Source organism: Lithobates pipiens, unplaced genomic scaffold (assembly GCF_037356315.1).
Source record: "Lithobates pipiens isolate NorthernLeopardFrog02 unplaced genomic scaffold, aLitPip1_a1.2 Scaffold_10, whole genome shotgun sequence".
Classification (NCBI taxonomy): Eukaryota; Metazoa; Chordata; class Amphibia; order Anura; family Ranidae; genus Lithobates; species Lithobates pipiens.
In genome coordinates, this window is record NW_027507686.1 from 203,189,028 (window position 1) to 203,216,231 (window position 27,204).

The window sequence follows — 27,204 nt, forward strand, 5'->3', positions numbered from 1 at the left end:
GCAAATATTATGGGAAGAATATTCTTTTCCAAATGCTACAGTACAAGTATGACAAAACACATCCTTGAATGCCAGAGTAGCCCTAAAGTCATGAAAAAAATACTTAATGGAATGAAACGATAAGGACCATAATGAATGTGCGAGTAACTTCTCCCTCCAGAGTTCTCATTCCAGAAACACTCTACCTGCTGCTTCTGGATCATCAAAAAAGTCTTTCTTCACTAGCAGTTCCGGAAATGTTACAAGCCACTGCCTCCCAAAAATACACAATACCTTAATTTATAGATAAAATTACACATGAAAATCAGGTGAAAATTGATTAAGCATATAATATATGCTTTTGGATCAGCCTTGTCAATAACTGAAAATGCATATTGGCAGAAAACTTTTAAATTATTACGAGGGAAAGGATTGGGGGGGATCGGATTACCTGTTCCTATATATACAGTTGTGCTCATAAGTTTACATACCCTGGCAGGATTTATGATTTCTTCGTCATTTTTCAGAGAATATGAATGATAACACAAAAATGTTTCTTTCATTCATGGTTAGTGTTTGGTTGAAGCCATTTATTATCTTTTTAAATCATAATCACAACAGAAACTACCCAAATTACCCTGATCAAGAGTTTACATACCCTGGGGATTTTGGCCTGATAACATGCACACAAGTTGACACAAAGGGGATTGAATGGCTATTAAAGGAAACTATCCTCACCTGCGATCTGTTTGCTTGTAATTAGTGTGTGTATAAAAAGTTAGTGAGTCTCTGTTCACCTGACAGACCCTTGCATCTTTCATCCAGTACTGCACTGATGTTTATGGATTCTGAGTCATAGGAAAAGCAAAATAATTGTCAAAGGATCTGTGGGAAAAGGTAGTTGAACTGTATAATACAGGAAAGAGATATAAAAAGATATCCAAGGAATTGAGAATGGCAATCAGCAATGTTCAAAATCTGAACAAGAAGTGGAAAATGAGGGGTTCTATTGAATCCAAACCACAGACAGGTAGGCCAACTAATATTTCAGCCACAACTGCCAGGAAAATTGTTCAGGATGCAAAGAAAAACCCACAAATAACTTCAGGTGAAACACAGGACTCTGAAAACGTGTGGTGTGACTGTTTCAAGATGCACAATAAGGAGACACTTGAAGAAAGATGGTAACAAAAAACTGGCCACTGCCCACATCCATAGCTGGCCTTCACAGTGAGGAGCCCATGGAGGGAATATACATATAAAACAAAGACAATTCCATAGCTCAACTCACCAACCAGTCTGCTGACCAACCAAATTAACCTGTCTAACCGTCTGTTAAAAGCACACATTTGCAAACTCATGTGAAAGGCCTCATCACGGCACTCTGCATTGCTTGCAGTCCTAACACTACAAATTTATAAGTGTCTCCACAGTGGAAGCACATACATGAAATGGATAGATGTGGGACAGGTGCCTGGAGACTGCCCAAGCCCCCTTAAAGGGACAGAACACACTGGACACCCAGCAAGAGCACAATGGCAGCGAAGGTGCCTAGTGTGTCCCCGGACCATATATGCATGTGGTTTCACTGTGGAGACACTTGTAGTGTTAGGACTGCAAGCAACGCAGGGTGCCATAACGAGGCCTTTCAGCTTTCACATGCATTTGCAAATGTGTGCTAACTAAACCCCTGCTTTTAACAGACGGTTAGACAGGTTAATTTGGTTGGTCAGGAGACTGGTTGGTGAGTTGAGCTATGGAATTGTCTTTGTTTTATTCAAAGAAAGATGGACTGCATGGTCGAGTCCCCAGAAAAAAGCCATTACTGCGCAATTGCCACAAAATATCCCACTTACAATATGCCAAACAGCATAGAGTCAAGCCTCAAACCTTCTGACACAGTCATTTGGAGTGAAGAGACCAAAGTTGAGCTTTTTTGGCCACAACCATAAATGCTTCATTTGGAGAGGAGTCAAGAAGGCCTATGATGAAAGGTACACCATTCCTACTGTGAAACACAGAGATGGATCAAGGATGTTTTGGGGATGTGTGAGCTACAAAGGCACAGGAAATTTTGGCAAAATTGATGGCAAGATAAATACAGTTTGTTATCAAAAAATACTGGAGGAACATTTGCATTCATCAGCCAGGAAGCTGCACATGGGACGTACTTGGACATTCCAACATGACAATGATCCAAAACATAAAGCTACAGCAGAATAAAGTGAAGGTTCTGGAGTGGCCATCTCAGTCTCCTGACCTCAATATCACTGAGTCACTCTGGGGAAATCTCAAATGTGCGGTTCATGCAAGACAGCCCAAGAATTTACAGGAACTGGAGGCTTTTTGCCAAGAGGAATGGGCAGCTTTAGCATCTGAGAAGATAAAGAGTCTCATCCAACAATACCACAAAAGACTTCAAGCTGTCATTGATGCTAAAGGGGGCAATACACGGTATTAAGAACTGGAGTATGTAAACTTTTGATCATGGTCATTTGGGTCGTTTCTGTTGTGATTATGATTTAAAAAGAGTAAACACTCCAATTAATGGCTTCAGCCAAACACTAACCATGAGTGAAAGAAACGTTTTTTGGGTTATCATTCATATTCTCTGAAAAATGGCCAAGACATCATAAATTCTGCCAAAGTATGTAAACTTATGAGCACAACTGTATATACCAAGAGTTTGTATTTGTGGAAGAAAGTGTAATTATTTGGAAATATGCGAGCACAGGGGTCTCATTCCAACATAGTAGCAAAAAGGGAAAATAGGGTAATGTGATTTTGAATATACCCCGTGTGCACATTTACCACATAGAAATATTTTTTAACTCATAACATACAATGGGGTTGATTTACTAAAGGCAAATCCACTTTGCACTACAAGTGCATTTGGAAGTACAGTTGCTGTAGATCTGAGGGGAAGATCTGAATGTGTTTAAAATAATTACACAATATAAAAACACATGTTGCTAATAATATAGTACATTACATGGATTTGTGCATTGTGTCTTCTGAGAAGGTCAACGCGTTTTGCGGATCATCCGGTTCATCAGGACCAACAGAGTTAAACACATTGAAATCATATAAAAAAATGCAATATATTATTAACTTGTTGGTCCAGGTCACATTAACACATTTTATCCAAAAATAACCATACATAGTTCTTTCCATTGCTCATGAAAAAAAATCATTTATATCCTGAATATTACATATTAATCCATCCTTTGGGAAGAAAAATATTTACCCAAAGTGGATGTAAAGAATTTTTGCTTCCCAAATCATGGATTTTTCATGGAAAAAAATTTTTTTTTTCATGAGGAATGTAAAGAACTATGTATGGTTATTTTTGGATATAATTTGATAGTGTGACCTGTACCAATAATATATTGTGTTTTTTTTATGATTTATGATTTCTTATGTTTTCTAATACAGATGTGTTTTTAATTCCTTGATTTTCCTACTTCAGTGTTCTTAAAGCGGGCGTCCGCCGGGACTCCGCGTTTTTTTTTTTTTTTTAAAAGCCAGCAGCTACAAATACTGCAGCTGCTGACTTTTAAAATAGTGACACTTACCTGTCCAGCGCGCCCGCGTTGTCGGCACCCGAAGCCGATCTCTAGATCGTCTTGTCGGGTGCTGCCGCCGCCATCTTGGGTATGGGAATCAGGAAATGGAGCCTTTCGGCTTCATTTCCCGGTTCCCTACTGCGCATGCGCGAATCGCGCTGCGCAATAAGGATGGTCCCTGCTGCCTCTGGGATCTGTGTGTTTCCCAGCAGGCAGCGGGGCACTTGCGGAAAGGGGCGGGCACTTGCGGAAAGGGGCGTAATCTACGCCCCTTTCCGCAGAGAGCTATCCCGGAAGTGGGTGCAGAATACCTGTACTGTACAGGTATCTGCACCCCCCTCCCCCCTGAAAGGTGCCAATTGTGGCGCCGGAGGGGGGGAGGGTTCCGATGAGCGGAGGTCCACTTTAGGGTGGACCTCCGCTTTAACTCTTTTGGTCCTGATGAAGCAGATGATCCGCAAAACATGTTGACCTCCTCAGACATAATGCACACATCCTTATGATGTACTATATTATTAGCAACATGTGTTTTTATATTGTGTAAAATAAAGACAAATTTATTTTATTCACATTGTATGTTATTGGTTAAAAAATCTTTCTAAGTGTAAATGTGCATACGGGGGTATGTTCAAAGTCCCATTACATCATTACCCTATTTTCCCTCTTTGTTGTTCCTATATATAGTTGAAATGTTCTTAACATATACAGTACTTGTTATTCCATTTGTAATAAACAATAAAAAAAACAAGTTTAGTTTATGTATTTAATAAGTTGTACTTGTACTTCAAGCATAATATTTTTATAAAGGGTGCATCTGATAAAATTAGAATATTATCACAAAGTTAATTTATCACAGTAATCCAATTCAAAAAGTGAAACTCATACATTTTATATAGATGCATTACACATATATATGATATGTTTTAAACATTGCTTTCTTTTAATTTTGATGACTATGGCTTACAGCTAGTAAAAAGTCAAAATTCAGTATCTCAGAAAATTAGTCTATTACATAAGACCAATAAAAGAAAGGCTTTTTAATACAAAAATGTTGGCTTACTTACAAGTATGTCCATGTACAGTATAGGATGCACTCAATATTTGGTCAGGGCTCCAGAGTCAGTAATGATTTGGGGAGCCATGTCATCTGCTGGTGTTGTTAGCTGTGTTTTATCAAGTCCAAAGTCAGCACAGCGCTCTACCAGGAAATTCTAGAGCACTTCATGCTTCCCTCTGCTGACCAGCTTTATGGAGATGCTGGTTTAATTTTCCAGCAGGACTTGGCACCTGCCCACACTGCCAAAGTACCAATACCTGGTTTAATGATCATGGTACCACTGTCCTTGATTGGCCGACAAACTCGCCTGACCTAAACCCCATAGAGAATCTGTGGGGTATTGTCAAGAGGAAGATGAGAGACACCAGACCCAGCAATGCAGACGAGCTGAAAGCCACTATCAAAGAAACCTGGGCCTTCATAACACTTTTTTTCTTTTCAAGAAAAAAAGGATTTTTAATACACAAATGTTGGCTTGCTCAAAATTTCCAGAAATTTTACATCTCTAGCCCTAACTCTATTGCTGCTTTCTGAACTGGTAATCTTTTTGGTTCTACCTTCACAAGTCAGCTTGAAGTTAAAACTCTGCTACTGTCTGCACCGTAACATCCACATAGTCAGTGGTTCTAGCGTAGACTTGAGACATTGGAGTTAAACTTCGGTTAGGTGACACAGAGGGTTCGCAGCATTCCATGACACTGTGACTAATTATTTGCAAAGCAAAAAAATATATTATGATGAGCAGAATAACCGATGATGATGTTTTGGTACTTCAGACATAATTTTAAAAGAAAAGGATTTGCTGCACCTGTGGACTTAAAGGGTTTGTTAACCTATATATATAAAACACTGTGTCAGTAGTTTTACAAAGGGGGTGTTGTAAATACTTAATTTGAGCTGTCTTCAGGCCAGTGACATGACTCACGGCCGCTTTTCACCTCTGATGGGTGGCTTCTGAGGGAGGGGCTGTGATTTCCCTCTGACGTCAGCCGGGGAGATCATACTTGTCTCCTCCGCAGAAGCCGGGTATTGGAGCTGGAAAGCGGCCACGAGTCACATGACCAGCCCAAAGACAGCTCAAATTAGGTATTTACAACACTCGTTTTGTAAAACGAATGACATAATAATCGAATAAAGAGTCTGGCAGTGAAAATGTTATGATTTTATTTTAGAAGCAATAGTGGCGGGGGTGCGGGGCCGGGCCAGAGACAGACACAGAGGCAGTTGAAAGGGAGGAAGGAGGGGGTGACGGGGGAGAGAGGGGACAGCGTATGACGGAGGGACGTACTTTGACCACGGTGATTAGGTCGGAGCAGCCCTGGTTATTGTGGTCTATTTAGAGAGGGCATACAGGAAGTGCAATATACAGGTTTTTTTTTTTTTTTTTTTTACAGTTTAGAGGGGGACAGATTACACAGCACAAGCACTGTGCTGTGTAATCTGCTTTAAGGGACCAGAATCCTATTTTTTTGATTTTTGGTTAACAAACACTTTAAATACCCACCATTAGGTTATTTTATGTAGACAGATCCAGAGCTTTTAGTGCATCCTAGGCCCTTAAAGTAGAAAAAGTGGTCATAAATGTGAAGCTATAGATAAATCATCCTTTTGTTTGTTTGCATACATTAAATATATGTGTTAAAATATTTACATTACTGTGCTGCTGAAACAAAAAAATTGAAATATTGTACAGCTGAGGGTAGGAAGCACTTGCAATAATGTGCAAGTTTCCCCCCATGTACTTGTACATAATGGCAGATTTACTTTTGTGGTAGCCTCTTAAAGTGCTGAGAGCGCCTCAAAACCCATTGCTGCCCCAGTCACTCTTTTCCCCACCTACTGGTGTTACTGTCTCCTTTTTTGAGTTAAACTCTCTTTTAGGCCATTGGGTGGTCATTGATTATGTAACTGCTGTGCATGTGTGCTGGAGTTAAAATGCTCAGGCACATAGCTCCATTCTTAGGATCTTACAGGTGGGCCTGGAGTGTACACCGCATCACAAAAACTTTCTTGGAGTTGACGAAAGAGTTTTTTTTTTGGCAGAATAAATATACAGTCTTTTCTGCCATAAGGCCCACCCCCCTACCATTATTTTCTATCAAGATCCATTTTATCATTGTGTACTTTCTCAACCTTTTCAACACAGAGGAACCCTTGAAATAGTTCTCCAGTCTCGGGGGAACCCCTGCTAAAATGTATAAATCTACAACTCATGATACATTAGTGTGATGGTCAGTGGGAAGAATGGTCCTTACACTTGTGGTCATTGGGAAGAATTACCTCCTTACAGATAGCTAAAACGATCAATGGTGTCAGTGGGAACTTATCTGAGAGGTAGAAATTGCCCAATGCTGAAGGAACCCCTAGCAACCTCTGGAGGAACCCTGGTTGAGAATCACTGACTTAGATGATAATTTTGTACTATTATCATCTCTTTGAAAAGTGTGGGGCTTAGATATAACTATTTGAAGGAGTCTACATAATCTTAGAACTGATATATGGATATATTTTTTGATATATAAAAGAGTTTTGGAAATTTTATTAATTAAACAATGGAGTTTCCATATTGGAAAATATATAAACCACGTCTCAATATCAAGATCATAAGGGAGAACATAAAAAAGGAAAGAAAGAAAATGGGACTTTACATGAGGCATGTCAATGTGTATACTACTGCATAGAATATTAAATCTATCTGCATTGGTTTAGCATCTCAGTCCCATAGGGTAATCCATGATTGTAATAAATGTATCAATATCAATCATATTCATAAAATATTATATTGTAATAAAAAAAGATTTATTTAGCAAATATATAATATAACATATTTAATAGTAGTAATCGATGCACATAAATGATATAATCAATACAGAATGAATAAATATAATTCATATAAAATATAGAGCATATACATTAAATTCACATAATACATATACAGATAGTAGGCACTAATATTGAAAATGCAATTTTTGGGCGATCATGTCTCAGCACTTGTATTTGAAAACTCAACGCGTTTCATGGCATTGTAGCCAATCATCAGGAGTAACAACAATAGGATTGTTCACTTAAAACACACACACATACACACACTCCCCCTATTTGGAACATTTAGATGTTACTCATCATTAATATTTATTTTATTCTTATTTCTATTTATTTTTTGGAGTTATTTTAGTTTTTGCTGTTTTTTTTTGGTTTGGTTGTTACCTATTTTTAAAAAAAATTCACAGATTGGGTAAAAGCGCTGTGCACACACATAGTACACCCTGGGATTTATGTCGTGACTGGTCTGGCATGCTCCTCAGCTGATTTTTTGGGGGGGTCATCCACCTCAACCCCCGGGTGAGACAGCTCATCCCAGGCCAACACCCAATTACATCACAGAAGCTGGATATAGCCTGCGGGCTTAATGGGTTAGCAATTTAGAATTAGTCTGTCATTTGACACTTTCCCTCTCTAGAGAACATTATATATTAACGGGAATTTATTTGACTTTTCAGCAATTACCATGCATTTTACTCCTGACGATTTAATAATCGATGCAGTAGTATACACAATGACATGCCTCATATAAAGTCCCATTTTCTTTCTTTACTTTTTTATGTAATACGTAGGGATGGAGGCATGTCACTGTTTTAACATAGGTGTGACAGGCCACTTTTATCTTTATGTATCATAAGAGAGAAAAAAAAACACTAACATGACTTTTAGCTACAATAAGTGATACCTGGGGCATCTTGCTTGAGTTCATTTCTTGATTTTATATACTATTCTCTGTATTTTGACATGATATACTATGGTGAATTATTACTATTTTATGTTTTGTTTGTTTTCTGCTGTTATGGGCATAGAAATAAAACTGGCGTTTGATGAATTGTAAATATAATACTGATTTTTTTTTACCGAATCATGCTTTGCTAATAAATCAGTATACAATATTTTGATATTTGAACTAGTGCATTAGAGATAATATGCTAACTATTTTGTTGTGGGCTATATGACATTAATAAGCACTAAATGTTTTGCTATGATGGCGATTGCATTAATACTTTATGCAATAATTGTGTTCATTTTTTACTTTGAAAATATAAAAGTAAAACCTTTTACTGAATTCTGTCTGTTCTGTATAGGTGCCCTTTAGGGAAAAGACTACTTTTCTGTGGCAGGCTTTGCTCCTCTTAGTCTAATAGGTTTTGTCATTGCACATTTGACAATACTGGGAGATGTGTTGTGTTCTTGTGGTAAAGGAAGCTGAATGATGAGGAGTCACTGTGATGAGGGCTTGATATTTTATTTAGGTGAGTTCATGTCATTTGCAACAAGCGGTAGTCATTTTGTTCAGCTCATAAAGTACCCTGTCATTTATAATACTATTTTTTAGCATCTAAAGTATGCATAAACAAAAAATTACATTACAATAGTCCATGCCCTTTAGGACCACTCCCACTGCCATGGCAGCACACCACCATTTTTAACTCCCTGAGAAAAGTGTTTCTCCAGATTTTTTGTGATATAACTACACAAGAGAGCATTACTCAGTATAGGCTTGAAGGGGTTGTAAAGGTAAATGTTTTTTCACCTTAATGCATTCTATGCATTAAGGTAAAAAAACATCTGGCAGAGCCAGCGCCCCCAGCCCCCCCCCCCGTTTTACTTACCTCACCCCTCGAAAATCCCACACTCGCCCCCGCCGTTCCTCTTCACCACTTAGCCTGGCCGCTGATTGGCTGGAGTGGATGGATGGAAAGTCACAATCACATCCACTGACACGGAGCGCCGGGAGGCAGGGCCGTGTGATACAGCGAGCCACTATAGCTGCCGGCTGTATCACGGGAGCGCACCCGCAGGTGCTTCTCACCATGTGAGGGAGCTCGCATGAACGTGAGAAGTACCTGCGGGAAGAAGCAGAGACAGCTGCCGAGGGACCCCAGAAAAAAAAGAGAGGTGACAATTTTTTGTTGCTTCAAATATATATATATATATATTTTTTATGCTTATGTCTTTGTTTTTTTCTATTCTTGTAGAGCCTGTCTGGATTGTTTAAAGTTCGAGAGTGACTAGATGTCCTGGGAGCCGCACATCTAGTCAAGATTTGCTGTATGATAGTGAATGGCAGTCTCGGTCCCGAGTCCAGACTGAGACTGCCATTCACTATCATACAGCAGGTCTTGACTTGATGTGCAGCTCTCAGGAAACTTAGTCACTCTCTACCATTACCTGGAGCATAGATGAGCTCCCTTCCCAGCCAGCACTCACAGCAATGAGCGCAGGACTTCATTCCCATACAAAAAGAAAACAGTGGGTAGAGTCCCCCTGAAAAGAATGTCACAGGTGGACCAAGCAGCTTAAATGAAAAAAATTAATTTATTGCACAAAAATTATCAAAGTACACGTACAAAAACTGGGTACCCGCCACCAAGACCTGATTAATTTTATTAAAACTAAGACAGCATTGTCTAAAAAGAACATCACATCAGATTATGAGCACACATTATATGCACATATATTGGATATATAAGCATAAGAGGCAGAGAGTGGAAGTATGATAGGCACATAGGTCCTGGTAGCACGTACCTTCAGGATGTGCGCATATAATGCCACTGTCTACCAACAAACCCCCCGTTGGGGAATATAAAGTATATGCTACAAGGGCTGGTGTGCTGAGTAAGTTGATCCAGGAGGCCAATATTGGTAAAGCGGACTATTTATAGAGAATAAGCCAGTTTGTGGTAAACTCTGAATACATTGGCATATGTGAGCCAAAAACACAACACAAACCAGGCTATATCAACAAGAGTTGCTCAGTGAAACAGTCTGCAGGTTTAAGGACTGTTTTGGCTCACACATGCCAATGTATTCAGAGTTTACCACAAACTGGTTTATTCTCTATAAATAGTCCTCTCTACCACTACTGGCCTCCTGGATCAACTTACTCAGCACCCAAGTCCTTGTAGCATATACTTTCTATTCTCCAATGGGGGGGTTTGTTGGTAGACAGTGGGGTGATGTGCACAGATCCTGAAATTACGTGCTACAAGGACCTATGTGCCTTTTTGGGTCACGGAGACCGCACCTAACTGGTGAGACAGCAATACTAGGGAAGCTGCACCCATATAAGCACACATAATTGGTGGTGCAGTGTTCAAACTTTAGTGAGTGGATGGTTTCTCATCTTTTGTATATGCTTAATTCCAATACACCCTGAGCAGCTCACACACATATTCTTGGTTCACATGGAATGTTTAAAGCCCATCTCTGAGTAAGTTTTCCCCCCACCCAGTTATAACATTTAAAAAGAAAACAAAAAACCTTCTAAAGCAGTTGTTTTACTCAACATAGTATGACGTTCATGTACCTTGCTGGTGCAAGAATGAAGTCCGATGATCCAGTGCTGCTGTCTGTGCAACCTATCTCTTTGTTGTGGTCATCACATTGTGCAGTCGTCTGGGGCATGAGAGGACTAAACCGTTGGATAGCTAGTAGAAAGTGTCCATGTCACCCAGGGTTAACTAAAATGCCAGTTTTTGCTGAAATGGTCCTTCCTTATTTTTATTACGTAAGTTGGCTGGTTGTGATTCTCAGCCATTGGCTTCATTACCTTTTATGTTTCTGAACCGTAACATACATTTTAATTGTTGTATTTTCAATTTTGCATGGACTTCAGCCTTAAAGCAGACCTGGCAGTAAAATGCAAGGTTTGCTCAAAATACCAGGGCTCCGTTCCCTTTCACAAATCTCCTACATTAAGAAGATCTAAAATGTACCTGTAAAAAAAAAAAAAGTTACAAGTATACCTCCCTTTCCCCTGTCTTCCACATGGCTGGTGATCTCACTGGCTCTCCAGAAAAATATAGTGAGAAGATACACCAGTCTATTACTAAGAGTGTCTTCTCACACAATTTTAGCGGCTCTGTATTACCCAGGATCTAGATAGAAGGAATGTAAGGTCATCCTCACCTAGGCACCATGGATAGAAGATGAAGGTTGGGTAAGTATTGACCCAAACTTTTTATTTTGATTTAATATAATAATGGTAGGTGATTTGTGAGTCCAGGAGGTTGTAAGCAAATCCTGCATTTTTCTGTAAGATCTACTTTAAAGGGGCCGCATAGATAACATCCCAGGCATCACAAAAAAAACTTGACAGGGGCTCTAACTCTTCCAATATATAAACAAAAAATAATAATAAAAAATAAACTTTGTTCAGAGTTGAGCTTGAAGATTCACATAATGATGGAATTTTCATTTCCTACTGCTTCTCAATCGGCATTATGATCATATTCTAAAACTTGGGACACAGTGTAAAATCTGCATAAAAACAGAATGCAATGATTTTTCAAATCTAATAAACCCATATAATGTTCACAGTAGAAAATAGAAAACATATCAAATGTTCAAACTAAGATGATGTACCATTTTAAGAAAAAAATAAATGTCATTTTGAAATTGATGGCAGCAACACCTCTCAAAAAAGTTGGGACAGGGCCATGTTTAACTACACTCTGTAAATGTTTGGGAACTGAGAAGACCAGTTGCTGGAGTTTTGGGAGAGGAATGTTGTCCCATTTTTGCTTCATATAGCGTTCTAACTGCTAAAAGTCCTGGGTCTTCTTTTTTGTATTTTTCTTTTCATGATGCGTCAAATGTTTTCCAAAAAAAGCACCCAAATGCTTCTAACATGAAGCCATGCTGTTGTCATAGATGGAATATATGGTTTAAGATTGTCCCTCTGAAATGTTCAATACCTTCCCTGAAAAAGACATAATCTGAATGGGAGCATATACTCCTCTAAAACCTGGATATGCCTTTCAGCATTGATTATGCTTTTCCAAATGTGCAAGCTGCCCTTTCCATACACACTAGTGCACTCCCATACCATCAGAGATGCAGGCTTTTGAACTTAATGCTGATAACAAGCCAGAAGGTTCCTCTCCTGAGGATGTGGTGCCCATGGTTGTCAAAAAGAATGTCAAATTTAAATTTGTCTGACCACAGAACGGTTTTCCACTGTGCAACAGACCATTTTAAATGAGCTTTAGCCCAGAGAAGATGGTGGCATTCCTGGGTTAAGTTCAGATATGGCTTCTTCTTTGCATAATAGAGCTTTACCTTTCCTTTTTGGATGACACGGCTAACTGTTGAAAGACAGTAATTTTTGGAATATTTCCTGAGCCATGCAGTAATGTCCATCACAGAACCATGCCTGTTTTTAATGCAGTGCCATCTAAGGCCCTGAAGATCATTAGCATCCAATATTGTGTTTTGGCTTTGTCCCTTGTGCCCTGGTGATTTCTCCAGATTTTCAGAATCTTTTCATGATATTATGTACTGTAGATCAGTGTTTCTCAACTCCAGTCCTCAAGGCACCCTGACAAGTCATGTTTTCAGGATTTCCCTCAGATAAAGGGCTGTGGTAGTTACTAAGGCAGTAAAACTGATCAAATCACCTGTGTAAAATAATGGACAGCCGGAAAACATCACCTGTTGGGGGCGCCTTGAGGACCGACATTCATAAACACTGCTACAGATGATAATATACTTGTCCGACAATTTTTAGATATAGCTTTTCAGAGATTGGTGAACCTCTGCCCATCTTTACTTTTGAGACACTCTGGGTGGATTAACCAAGGGCAAATAGACTGTGCACTTTGCAAGTGTTGTTGCACTCTGATTTCTTAACTGTAAATGCAGTTAAGCTTCACCTTGTAAAGAGTACCCAATCAGGTGCAAGGGACATTTTTAAAATATGCATTTTAGATTGCACGTGATTGGATGATAGACATCAGCAGAGCTTCCCCTCAGATCTAGAGCTGCAATGCACAGCATTATGTTAATAATTAAATGTTTGTAACCTAGCCACATTTTAACTTTTAAGCTGTTTTATGTTATACCAATATGGATGAAAGATATTTAATAAAGAGGCTACCATATTTATAATTCATGGAGAAAATGCCGCTCCAGGATTCCTCCAGTGCTAGAGGCATGATATTATAGATTAAGTAAATGTGATGAAGAACAAAAATTTTATTTCAGATCAGCCAATCCACTCTTTGAACTGCGATCATGCAGCCAAGTATCTAGGCTTTTGGTCAGGTGGCCAGAGTTAAAAGAAATGGTATTTCAGCCCTGTTATTCTTTATTTATTCATCACAGCAAGACTGTTAATAAAGCTTTAAAGCAAACCTGTGAGGTAAAGTAAAGCAACAGGTTAATTTTCCTTGTCCCTTCCCAAGCAGTAAATATTAACCTTTTGTCAACTCCCCCATTCAGCAGTTATTAGCTACTTCCCACCCGCTTTCAAATGATGACGGAGTGGTGTGGCTCTTGTTCTGGGACAAAGTCATATGACGGTGCCCAGTTTAGCCGCGATCTAGCTCCCCCAGGGCTCTTTCCCCATGTGATTGGCTGTGTCCACTCACAGCAGATCAACATGTCAACAAGGAAGTGCAGTTAATCACCTATTCCTCTCTCACACTGACAGAGTTTGAGGTGTGGAGAGCTGATACGTGGCATTTCCTCACAGAAAAAATATGTAAAGGTAATCAGGGCACTGTTTATCAGTGCCCTGACTACAGTGCTGCCCCAACAATGCCCATCAGTGATGCCACTCTGTGCTCATAAATGACACCAATCTGTGAACATAAGTGACACCAGTCTGTGCCCATCAGTTATGCCAATCGGTGCTACATTTCAGTGGCAACTATCTTTGTCCATAAGTGCTGCCTATCAGTGCCATCTATCAGTGCTGTATATCAGTGCTGATACAAATTTGTTGCCAGAAACTAAGAAAAACATTTTTTTTTGGTCTTTTTTTTTCCATTTTTTTAGCAAAAAATAACAAACCCAGAGGTGATTAAATACCAACAAAAGAAAGCTCTGTTTGTGTGAAGAAAATTATAAAAAATTACTTTAGTTACAGTGTTGCATGACCGCATAATTGGCATTGAAATTGCAACAGCACTGAAAGCTGAAAATTGACCTGGGCAGGAAGGGGATAAATGTGTCCTGTATTGAAGTAGTTATTGACTAAAGCAAACCCCAATGCAGTATGTGCTATATGCTTTAGGTGGACCTTATGCAGGACTGAGGATTATCACCTAGTAGTAGGGGGTGGGCCATTTCCCATTCCCAAACTTTAGGACTGTAACATGAAAGGAAGAGTAGTGGGTCATGTACTCCTCCACATCAGGGTATTTTCTTAGTTTATATATTCTTTGTTTCATTCGTTTTTATTGGAAAGATATATAAAATCATCATACAAACAACAGTTAGGTAGACAAATGGACCAAATCTCATGCATTGTCTGTATTTTTAGAGATTAGTGATAGAAATTTGAGGAACAAAACATAATAATAGTGTTCTCATTGAAATTTTGATCGAATGAGTTATTAGAAAAGTAAACAATAAAAAGAACAATAAATGCAACAATAAAACAAATTTCAGTAAAGTGAAAATTGTATTATACATTAGTTAGCATATCATACTTTAATGTCTTGAAGCCATTGATTCCACAGACTCCAATGATGGTCAAAGTGACGCTTGTTCCCATGTCTGTGCGCCAGTAGGTCTTCAAATGCATAGTTTTGTTTCACTATTTCAGTCACTTTAGACATGTTGTGTGCTAGGTTGGACCTGCATCTTCTGGTAATTAGTATCTTAGCAGCTAGTATAATGTGGGTAACTATTCATTTGCTCTCAGGTTGGAAGAGTTCTGTGCCTAGGTTGAGAATATCCAAAGCTTGAGAGGGTGAGGTAATGATCCCAGTAATCTCAGAGATTGTGCAGAATACTTTGTTCCGAAAGCTAGTTAAGTGCCTGCACGACCAGAAGATATTCTTAATCTGGCCCATCATACTGCATCCTCTCCAGCATAGTGGGGATTGTGTAGGGGTGTATTTAGAGAATATGTAGTGGGTGATGTGCCATCTCAAAGCTATCTTTTGGCACAGCTCCCAGTGATTAGTAAACTTAGAGGCTTGGTATACAGCTTTGAAGGCTGACCGCCATTGGTGGTTAGAAAAGGTTTGTCCGAGGTCTGTTTACCATTTTAGGTATGGAGTGGATTTATGGAATACAAGCTTATTTTGTAGAAGATTGTAAGATAGGGAGGTACCTTTAACTTAGGGTGGTGCTTTTTGGAGAATTTGCCATCCTTGCTTGTGTAGTAATATTTCAGGAGATGTGAGGGAGTTTAGAAAATGGGATATTTGTAAATATTTGAATCGCTCAGTGGGCAGGATGTGAAATTCATCTTGGAGTTGTGCAAAAGTTTTAAGGGTTCGCTCCTGGAACAATAGTGTTAGGTTCGAATATAAAGGGGTGGGTCCTGCGCAAATCGTGCCACTCAAATACAATACACAAATTCAAAATAATATAAATATGTGCATACATACAATGCCGTGAAAAAAAATATAGTCCAAAAAACAGCACGCATAAAAATATATAAAAAAAATATATAAAAAAATGGAAAAAAGGTTTAATGATAGAACAATAATAAAATGTCCGCTACTCAAGGCTCCCAGAACTCTCACCTTTAAACGAAGTGAATAAGCAAATCAAACAAACTCCAGGATTCTCTTATTTCATTCATAAATAATAAATAATAGCCATCAGGTAATCCAAAGGAGGGATGCAATGATACAATTCCGCCACTAGAGGGCCAGTCCCAGCTTCCAGAACAGGTGAAATGGATCTTCACTTCTATTTCACAGTGTATGGCTCAAAATAAGAGAGAGGAGGGGGAGAGAGAGAAACAGGAGACTTCCATAGTGTAGTAGTTTAAAAAACGGCAGGTAGATTTATTATAAAGCAGTAAAGACTCTCACATTTTAATTGCAAAAACAAGCACAATCAGGAAGAGGGTATAATGACAACTTCCTCCCGCCTTACTCTACTTCCGGTTCGTCCTCTGGCCAATCCCTACGCGTTACGTCATGTGACTTCTTCATGGGGATCAATTCGATTAGATTAGATTACATGTTTCGTCCAATGGACTTCCTCATGAGGAAGTCCATTGGACGAAACATGTCGGGGGCGTGGCTATACGGCGACCAGCATACACAGTAAAAGGTTAGAGAGAAGGCGTAGGAAGGAGCACACACACATTGAAGGACTGGATATCATGATTTGGCGCTGCTTTCAAACTGGGTTGTCTGCTGTCAGGTACCACACAGCTGCCTTATATAGAGACGGTGCTTTTTGATATCAACTGGACTTGCTTCCGATGTGCTCACCAATGCCTAAGAGTAAAGGATCTCCTGATTGATTAGTGGAATGTCTATTTGAAGTGCCTGCTTTTAATTTGATTCATGTGAGTGTGATTTTTATCGATTTTTTTAGTGAGATTAAAAATAGCTTTGCAATCTTGCACTATGGGAAGTCTCTTTTGTCTCCTTGAGGTAACTCTGAGATATTAACCCACTAACCTCTGCTGCGGAGTCTGGCACAAGAATTGGCTGGAGGAACAGTTACCATCTGTATTTACTATAAGCGTTTTTTGCCCAACACGAGAGTGCTGGGCAATACTGTTGGTGAGTGTTCTAAACGAGGGGGGCACGAACACCTAGGGTGCGGTGGAGGCTTTGCGTTGTATGGACACTTTGTTATAGAACTTTCACTGGAGAAGGAGTTTTTGAACTACTGCGATCATCATTTCATTACTAGACATTAAGTGTGTCTGAGAAATTATTGGATTTGTGAGACCACATTTCTTTGGGACTGCACATTGTTATTAGAGCACTATTTATAGCAGATAATATTTTGTCTTATTTATTTGCTCTATTGATATATACTTTTTTCACTTATTTTATATATATTTTTATTTTATGTTTATGCGATTTTTTGATTGCTATCACTCACATGCGATTTTTGAATGTTATTTTATCATTATTTACTTTAATGTGTATTATATTTATGCACTTGTGTTTATAATACTCACGGAGTCCAGTTGGACATTTTAGTACACTGATATCTAGCAGTGTTGCGTTTATAGCGCCACAAGGTGATTTTTGTAGCATTTTGATCATTTTTCTTTATTTCGCCACCTTCTGAGAGATATATTGAATTATTTAAGTGGCAGCTAGTGAGGGAGGGGGGTATTTGAGCGCTGTGATGATATACTAGAGGGGAGGCCATTTATAGTGTATCTTGAGTCTTTTCCATATATAATGCTTGAATATTTTATTAAGCGTTATCATGTGTACTTTTTTTACTGGCATGAGGAGAGTTCTAAAAAGGTATAATATTTGGGGTAGCAGCATCATCTTCAATGAGGCTAGGTGACTCGACCAAGAGAGCTCACACTTAGAGAGGGATCAAGGGTTTCTGCGAACTGTATATAATAGTCATTTGATAGTCCATCAGGACCTGGGGAATTTCCTGTGGGGAGGAACTTGGCAAGGCCATCAATCTCCTGTGGCGTGATAGGTGCACTAAATACTAAGTGCCTGTAGTTTGTGCATTTGTGAGAGTAGGTAGGTGAAGGGAGGCTAAAAATGTTTCAATGTTGGGGCCTTGCGATTGAGGAGTGTCAGGATCCGCTGTCAAATTGTAGAGGCGCTGTAATAAGAGGCAAAGGCATAAGCTATTATTTGTGGGTTTTTGATTTTGTTTTTGGACTTAGGGTCCATTAGAAACTCTGTTTTGGGTTTTTTTTTTTTTGCTTTAAATCGGTTCGCTAAGAGTTTGCCCAGCCTTCTTGCCTGAGGAGTAGTGCATCAGTTTAAGGGTTCTGAGATATTTTGCATGCTGATCTATTAAGGTGAGCCTCAGGTCTGTAAGTAATTTGGATAAAGTTGCGCTTATGGATTGGGTAGGGTTCTTTTTGTTTATGGCTTCAAGGGTCCGAATATCTCTCAGTAGTTTGTCAAGCTGCATTGACCTCTGCCTTTTAAACGAGAGCACATTTGTATGAAAATACCTCTAATAAAAGACTTATGGGCACACCACATAGTAAATGTATCCGAAACTGAATGGGAGTTCATTTGGAAGTATTCTTGGAGATGTTTCTCAATAATGTGAATGTTTTAAGGTGAGTTGAATACCTGGGAGTTAACGTTCCATATGTAGGCATGGATAGGGGTATGCTCCTCCACCACTGAAATTAATACAGGGACATGGTCAGACCATGAAATATCATGAATAGTGGAAGAGGAGATGGCCTGTAACAATACTCTGTCAACTAATATCATATCGATTCTAGAGTACGAGTTATGGGGTATGGAATGAAAGGTGTAATCACGCTCTTCTGCGCGTTGGCATCTCCAAGTGTCATATACATTTTCTTTATGAAGGACCGGCTATAGGGCTTAAGGAAGGTTTGGAGGAGAGATCAAGGTGAGGGTCTGCAGTGAAGTTAAAGTCTCGCCTTATTACTAGAGATCTGCTCCTTACTTTCAAGATTTCGCGAAATAGTTTGTGAGCGAAGCAGATCTGGTGGGAGTTAGGGGCATAGACATTTACTACAGTAAATGGTCTGTTGATATTGCATAGGAGTATCAGATCTCTACCCTCTGGGTCATAGATGGATTTGTGTAAGGAGAAGGCCACTGTGTTACTGACCACTGTAAAGACTCCTTTCCTCTTCTGTGATGCAGAGGCAGTGAAGATGTGAAGGGAATTGTCTATGACTGAGAGAGGGTCACGTTGAGGCTTGGAAGTGTGTTTCTTGTACACAAATCAGGTCACATCCTAATTTAAGAGACTCCTTCCAAAGGGATGCTCTCTTGGCAGGGTGGTTGAGACCTCTTAGATTGAGCTATTTTAAAGGACCATTGGGCCATGTTATTTGTAAGGTGTGATGATTGTGTGTTTACCTTTGGTTGATGGAGAGACAGTGAAGGGTCGAGTATGTTGTAGTCACAGGCATGGATATTCATGGGAATTGCGTGATGAATCCACAGGTGGAGTTCCAGAAGAAGGTAGTATCTGCTGTCAGACTGAAGACTGAGAAGAGGTGGGCAGAGGTTGAACAAAAAACAAAAGGGGCAGGGAAGAACAGAGAACAGTTAGTAAAAAGAGCTGGAATCTAATTGCAGCAACACTGCACATTATTCAAGGCGGAAGTATCGTAGTAAGTAGGCTCGCCCATCCAGGGAAACAAGTAGGTTACTCATAGTAACAGTAATGAATAGAGGCAATCATGACTCATGGTCCTTTGGCCTGCGCTTATGGGATACAACTTGCCATTCATTCTGGGTGTTTATCCCATTGGGGTGTGAACGGTGTTGGGGGTTCCTGATCTCGAAAATGTTCTGATTGAGAGTTGTAATCACTGAGGTAACATCATTGTAAATTATAGTGAACTGCATAGGGTGTTCCCAGCGATAAATTATGTTATGATTATGTAGTGCTTTCGTAATCGTCAAGAGAGATTTCCTTCTTTTTAATGTATACTGAGAGAGGTCCGCATATAGTTAAAGGCAGGAGAATTGCTCGAGCAATGGTGTTATTTTGCGGAAGTTGCTCATAAGTTGGTCCTTTACATGGTAAAAGTGTACCCTGATAATGACATCTCTAGGAATATTATCAGGGAGTTACAAGGGTTTGGGCAGGCAGTGTATCCTGTCAATTATTTTTTCAGAGGTTGGAACAGAGGGTAGAACTACTCAAATTAAATTGCAGGCGTATTTATTCAGTTGGGCATTTAAAACAGATTCAGGGATACCCCTGAGGTTTACGTTATTCCGCCTGGAGCGGTCTTCAAGGTCTGCGATTTTGGCTTTGAGCTATACCATCCCCTCATCATGATCATTATGGGCGTCAATGAGGGTATTGAGGAATGTTGCAGACTCCCCCAATTTTATGCTCAATATGATCCACCCTTCCCCCCAGCTCCTGCACCTCTGATTTGAAGTAGGTTACACATTCCATGAGATCGGCATGTAAGGAAGCTCTTAGGGACACGAACAGGTCTTTCAGGGTTGCTTCTTACACAGGCTGGTTTGTGGCAGGAAAACAGCTGAATGTGTCAGCTAAGTCCCAAGTGGTGTTAGAGGTAGTGCAGCTAAGGCTTACCTCAATTGGAGATGCACCTGCCGACAGCCTTGGTTTGCTTTTTGCAGGGCTTTGTGACATGGTTGTTGAGACTGCAAGTGACCGTGTCTGGGAAGCTTTTGAAGCTCCAGGCTGTGGAGGGCTGTGTGCAGCCCGCGCTGAGCCTCTGTTGGAAGCTGAGGAGCCGGCGCCATCTTGTGGATTCAGCCACAGCAAGGGAAGAAAGAAATGTGACAGCTTCTTGTTGTTGGAGGCGTCCTTCCTCCTCGCCATGTCCGTGGGTGCAAGGACACTCCGTGTGGGCAGCCTGCGGCATTGTCAGCCGTACTAGGTCGCCTCTAGAAGCAGTTATCCCCGGGATGGCAGAGGAGCTAAACGATCAGGCGTCCATCTATTAGCACGGTAGCCATGCCCCCCCCTCCCCTTTTATATATTCTTAACAAACAGTAAGTAAGCTTTAAAAATAGCCCCCACTGATCTTTGCAATACAGCCACTGTGGAGAAATTGTTGAGAGAGCAGGGTGAATGTGAGTAGATGGTGGTGTGGAGGAGTTGGTTTTATAGTAAAATCATTGCTCTATACATGAACAAGACAAATATTTTATTTCAGTTTACATTCTAGTGTAGCTTTGGTTTTAATTTTTTTGAGTGCAGCCTTCCCAAAACACAAGGTTTTACATGTGAATTTAAATACTATCCAATAATTTTTGTTTCTTTAACTACTTTATAAGTTCACATATATTTTCAGCTGCTAAGTCCTCAAGAAATAATATGTTGATTAGTAGGCAAGGGGGATCGTTAAAGGTACATTGTAAAGGTTTTTTTTTTGTTCCGTTAAGTCTTCAGCTGATATCCTCCCAAGTGAGTCTTTGAATCCTTTACATCAATTTATGCATGCAATAATTTTCTTCTGCAGTAATATAATGTGGTGGCAATGTATGAATAAACAAATACATCCAATGTGTGCAATGGCTTCAAAAAGTGATGTATAAATTATTTAGAAAATAATTTTAAGGCATGTTCAACAGAATAGCAAAAAAATAACACTCTTGCCATCAAACTGCATTGTTTTATGCTTAAATGCCATTATTTGATGATGTGTAAAAGTTAAAAGATGTAGCAAACCAACAATTGAAATGGGTTGTATTTTTTTTTATTATGATCTCTGGTCACCTGTCATTCACTCTTTAAAATAAGACAGATCCTTATAAATTAAAGGAACAGATCAATCTAACTTATGGTATGGTTCCATACCTTATAAAAACAAAAAGAATTCTGCGCTTGGGAAGATTTTAACAAATAAAATCAGCCTACACCAAAATCTGAGATACCAAAGTAGTGCATAAATAAATCAAATAGTGTGGCACTAAATTAACACAACATGATAGAAGATATACCTTACTTAATGTGCATAAAACTCATAATCATAAAAACCTCAAGTCATAAAGTGCAAAAATGTGAAATGAATGCAAATTTACATTTCATTAAAAAAAACACCAACAAAATAAAATTGGTATGTTGAAAACCAATGTTCAAATTCTATAAACAAATAAGTCCCAATTCATGAATTAAAAAATCAAAAAAATAGGTAATTCATGTGCAACATCCTGCGTGACTCATGTTACGTCAAAGAATGACGTCTTCAGGGGAACTGGCCAAGTGGGGCCAATTAGCCGCTTGGTCAAGTCCTCTGAAGACGTCATTCTTTGACAATACGCGCATTGGGTGGGGCCTACACCTGATGCCTTTACGCTATCTGACTGCCGGAACACTCGTGTTTGGCGATTGCCTGCTCGGAAAACATCTTTTAGTTTGATTTTACTGTGGAAAATGTGTAAGTGCACTTCTATTATTAACCACTTCCCTACCCACTCATAGTCATATGACGTCTGCAGATGGGATCTCTCATCCTGGGCAGACATCATATTACGTCCTCGGCTTCCTCGGCGGTATACACATGTTTACCGAATCACAGAGGAGTCAATACGCGTGCCCGACAGCCACGATGTCTGCCAGGCACTCGCGATCGCTCGTTACAGAGCAGGACCGTGAGGAGAGGGGAGAGGAGACAGATCATGTATTCATACTAAGTATGAACACCGATCAGTCTCCTCCCCTAGTCATTCCCCTCCCCCTACAGTTAGAATCACTCCCTAGGTAATACATTTAACCCCTTGATCACCCCCTAGTGTTAAGCCCTTCCCTCCCAGTGACATTTATACAGTAATCAGTGCATATTTATAGCACTGATCGCTATTTAACTGTCAGTGGTCCTAAAATAGTGTCACAAGTGTCCGATATGTCTGCCGCAATGTCATAGTCATGATAAAAATCGCAGATTTTCGCCATTACTAATAAAAAAATAAAAATAAATAAAATGCCATAAATCTATACCTATTTTGTAGGCGCTATAACTTTTGCGCAAACCAATCAATATACGCTTATTGTGATTATTTTTTTTTTTTACCAAAGATATGTAAAAGAATACATATCGGCCTAAACTGAGGGGAAAAAATTAAAAAACTAATTTGGGATATTTATTCTAGCAAAAAGTAAAACATTTTTTTTTTCAAACTTGTCGCTCTTCTTTTGTTTATAGCGCAAAAAAACAAAAACCGCAGAAGTGATCAAATACCACCAAATTAAAGCTCTATTTGTGGGGGAAAAAAATATACAATTTTCATTTGGGTGCAGTGTTGCATGACCGCGCAATTGTCATTCAAAATGTTATAGTGCTGAAAACTGAAAATTTGCCTAGGCAGGAAGGGGTTCAAAATGCCCTGTATTGTTAAGTGGTTAAAGATTGATTTTTTAAAACATATTGCAATATGAGATGTTGTTTTCTTTGCACTACATTGCTGGGAGAGTTCACAGCAAGGGAATGAGGAGTGACAGAAAAACATCTTGGTTATCTTAAATGCACTGTTGACCATTTAATATGGTCCACACTATCTGTTAAGGAGCCAACCTTATCTTATATCATGGGTGATATGACTGTTGTCATCAGCATTGAATGTAACAACTATCTATTTCTTGGATTGCTTATATGTATTGGATAAGAGTGGCATTCACTTGCACTTGGATATGGTTATATACACCTTAAATGTTTTTAGATTTTTTTTTACCCACTTAAGGACCGAGTCTCTTTCTGAGATTTGTTGTTTGCAAGTTAAAAACATTTTTTTTGCTAGAAAATTACTTAGAACCCCCAAACAGAGAGCAGGAGGTCTTGGGAGAAATGAAAATAACAATTTGTTGGCATTTTGAGACTTGGTTAGTCTGGGGGCAGAGTTGTGGATAAGTTAATATTTTGAATTTCATTCATTGGGTGAGTGGAAGCCAATAAAGGGATTGAAGGTAATGGTTGGTAAGGTCAACGAGTCTGGCAAAAACATTCATGATGGACTGAAGAGGGGAAAGCCTATGTAAAGGTAAGCCTATGAGGAGGGAGTTGCAGTAATTGAGGTGAGAGATAACCAAGGAGTGAATTAGAAGCTTTTTGAATATTTTTCGGATGTTGCATAGGTTTCGGCAGAAAGATTTGGACAGCGATTGGATATGCGGCTTAAAGGAGAGTCCAGGATTACACCTAGCACACTGGCATATGGGGACGGTCTGGTAGTTGTGCCATCGATCTTAACAGAGAAGTCAGAGAAGGGGCACATGGGGAAGGAAATATTTTGAGCTTGGTTTCGAAAAGATTGAGTTTGAGGAAGGGGTGTGATGTCCAGACTGATATGTTTGTCAGTAAATTATTGATGCTTGAGTAGACTGATGGAGTGAGCTGAGCGGTAGAAAGACAGATTTGAGTGTCATCAGCATAGAAATGGTATTGAAAGTCATGGGAGGCTATCAGCTGGAGGAGGTGGTCAACTGTATCAAAGGCAGCAGAGATGTCCAAGAGTAGGAGTGACCATTGGTTTTAATCCTTAGTAAATTGTTTTTGGATTTTAGGAGGGCAGTTTCTGTGGAGTGTTGAGGACAAAATCCAGGCTGAAGGGGATTAAGAAGGTAATTTTAAAGAGGTGGTAGCTCAGTCGTTTGTAGGCCAGAGGTTCAAGCAGTTTGGAAGTAAAAGGGAGCATGGGGGTTGCATGGAATGCGTAGGTAGCAGAATACAAGGTCAAGGGAATAGAAACATGTATCCATTGTTTCAAGTCAAAAGAAGAGGTTAAACTGAGAAATTTGGAAGCAGCAGGAGTGTTAGTATTACAGGGATGTTGAAGTCTGAGAATGATTGTAGGAATTTCAGAAGAGAACATGTAGGGTAGCCAGTCAGAGAAGTCATCAAGGAAGGTTGATACTGGTCCAGGAGGCTTGTAAACCACAGCAATTTTCAAAGAAACTGGATAAAATAGACAAATGAGGAGAGGGGCAAAAACGGAAATGAGTGAGGTACCTGAAAGGTGCTTTGTGGGGATATAATGATTCCAAATCCACCTCCCTTCCATTCACTAGGTCTGGGAGAATGAGTCCAGAGAAGACTACCATTGGAGAGGGAAGCAGGAGAATCAGAGACAGATTCTTGAAGCCAGGTTTCAGTAACAGCAAGTAGATTAAAGGAGTTAGTGATAAAAAGGTCATGGACAGAGGTGAGTGTTGTAAATTACAAAGGAAAAAGATTGTGCCCATGGGACTTTGGAAAAATGTTCCCTGGTCTGATGAGTCTCGATTTCATCTGCGACGTTCAGATTGTAGGGTCAAAATCTGGCATAAACAACATTAAAGCATGGATCCATCCTGCCTTGTATCAGGGGTTCAGGCTGGTGGTGGTAGTGTAATGCTGTGGGGGATATTTTGACTGATCCAAGTTCATTGCACCCTTAGCCATCTTTTTGTCAGTCAGTATAAGCGCTTGTTCAAGAACCACACACATGTGCCAAGGCAGTTCTGTCTTCAGCAGCTGATCATATATTTGTCAGCCATAATTTATATAGGTGTCCTACATGTTATCTAAGAATTGTAATAGAAATATATTTAAAATAACCTCTCTTGCTTGATAATCTACACATACTGTATATGTGCATTATTATTCCACGTCTCCTATATTACGTAAGTCCTGTCCAGGAAGGCCATTCACATAATCTGATGGCTGACCATCTACCAATTAGGCTCATTCAAGGGATGCTGAGGAGGGCTTGCAGAATTCTCTGATTGTCTATGGGCATGTAGCCTGATTGGTATTAGTAATAAAATGTTAAATATAGACAGTATTATTTTTTGCCCAAAATTTTGTATGAGCGTCAGTGCTACTTCTAATATTGAATAATTAAAAGGGTTCCTTCTCTGCATATAGTAGCTATTTTATAATACCAGTAGATACATTCTCTAATTCCCTGTATATGAAACTGTAATTTTAAAATGGCAGAAAAAAAAAAAACATCTCTTTAGTCCTTGCAGTGCAATGGGGTCATCTGGAACACATGATATTCTTGATTGTATTGTTGATGTGCATGATTATCATAATTACTGTACTATAATGTAGTTCAATACTTTTTTACTATTTTTTAGGAGTGAGTTTGTATAGTCGCAATGATCTACTTCAGCGCCCGGCACATACGGCAACAAAGACATTTCAAGCCCTTCGTATCTTTGTTAACAATGAACTTAATGAACTTTACAGTGGGCTCCAGACAGCTCAGAAGTTTCTGAAATCTGGTGGAAGACTTGTTGTTATTTCCTTTCATTCCTTAGAAGACCGAATAGTCAAGAGATTCCTGCATGGAATACGCATGGATGAAAAACCTAATATGAGTGCTAGACAATGGATTAGACAAGGGCAGAGGAAAATCACAGAGATAGATGAAGATGAAGAATTTCCAAATCCAAGGCCTAACTCTACATGGAATGTTTTACAACGTAAAGTTATCTTACCAAATGATCAAGATGTTATTGAAAATCCACGGGGAAGGTCTGCCAAACTGAGAGCTGCCATTAAGCTATATTAGCTTAAATATTCATTAGCTAGAAAAAAGTCATTTATTGGTTAGATTTGATACAAAATACTGCACTGTACAGTATATACTGTATGTATTAAATATGATTGTATTAAAATTGTTCTTTAATGGAAATTGCATTGGGTGTTTTATAGTAGTTTTACAGACTGTAGATTGCATCTAGTGGTGATGGTTTGGGTAAGGCCCTTTTCTGTACAAAGCTAGGTCCATGAGTTTGGTGCAAAGAAACTTGAATGGTCTGCACAGAGACCTGATCTCAACCCTACTGAACACCCTTGGACTGAACATGAACACTTAATGTGGGCTAGATCTTCTCATTCAATGTCAGTGTCTCCCACAGCCTCGCTTCAAAATCTTGTGACTAGCTTCCCATAAGAGACTGTTATAGCTGTTAAGGACAGGGAGAATAACGCCATATTAAAATGCTATAAACAAAACATTAGCGGCAGGGGACTTTACTTACAGTATATCCAAAGACACTTTCAGGAAGACTGCTTAAAATGTAGGACCTTATATTTTTGTTCACATTAAGACATTATTAAACCATATTTAACAAACTTAGGTGCCAATAGAAAGGTTCTCTTTTGTCTTTATCTATACACACACTGTCCTCATGTATTAAAACCAGCTGCTCAACTCATACTTATTATAT

General features: G+C 39.3%; 1 protein-coding gene across 6 annotated transcripts in view; it reads left to right on the top strand.

The window, feature by feature from the left end:
* METTL15 (methyltransferase 15, mitochondrial 12S rRNA N4-cytidine) overlaps positions 1-26,666 on the top strand; it is a 456,062-nt gene extending 429,396 nt beyond the window's left edge. For all 6 annotated transcript variants that reach the window (XM_077460855.1, XM_077460858.1, XM_077460854.1 and 3 more), the window contains exon 6: positions 26,107-26,666. In XM_077460855.1, coding sequence (XP_077316981.1) covers positions 26,107-26,543 — 437 coding nt within the window. In that variant the 3' untranslated portion in view covers positions 26,544-26,666. The remainder of the gene's footprint in view (positions 1-26,106) is intronic.
* Positions 26,667-27,204: the final 538 nt, after the last annotated feature.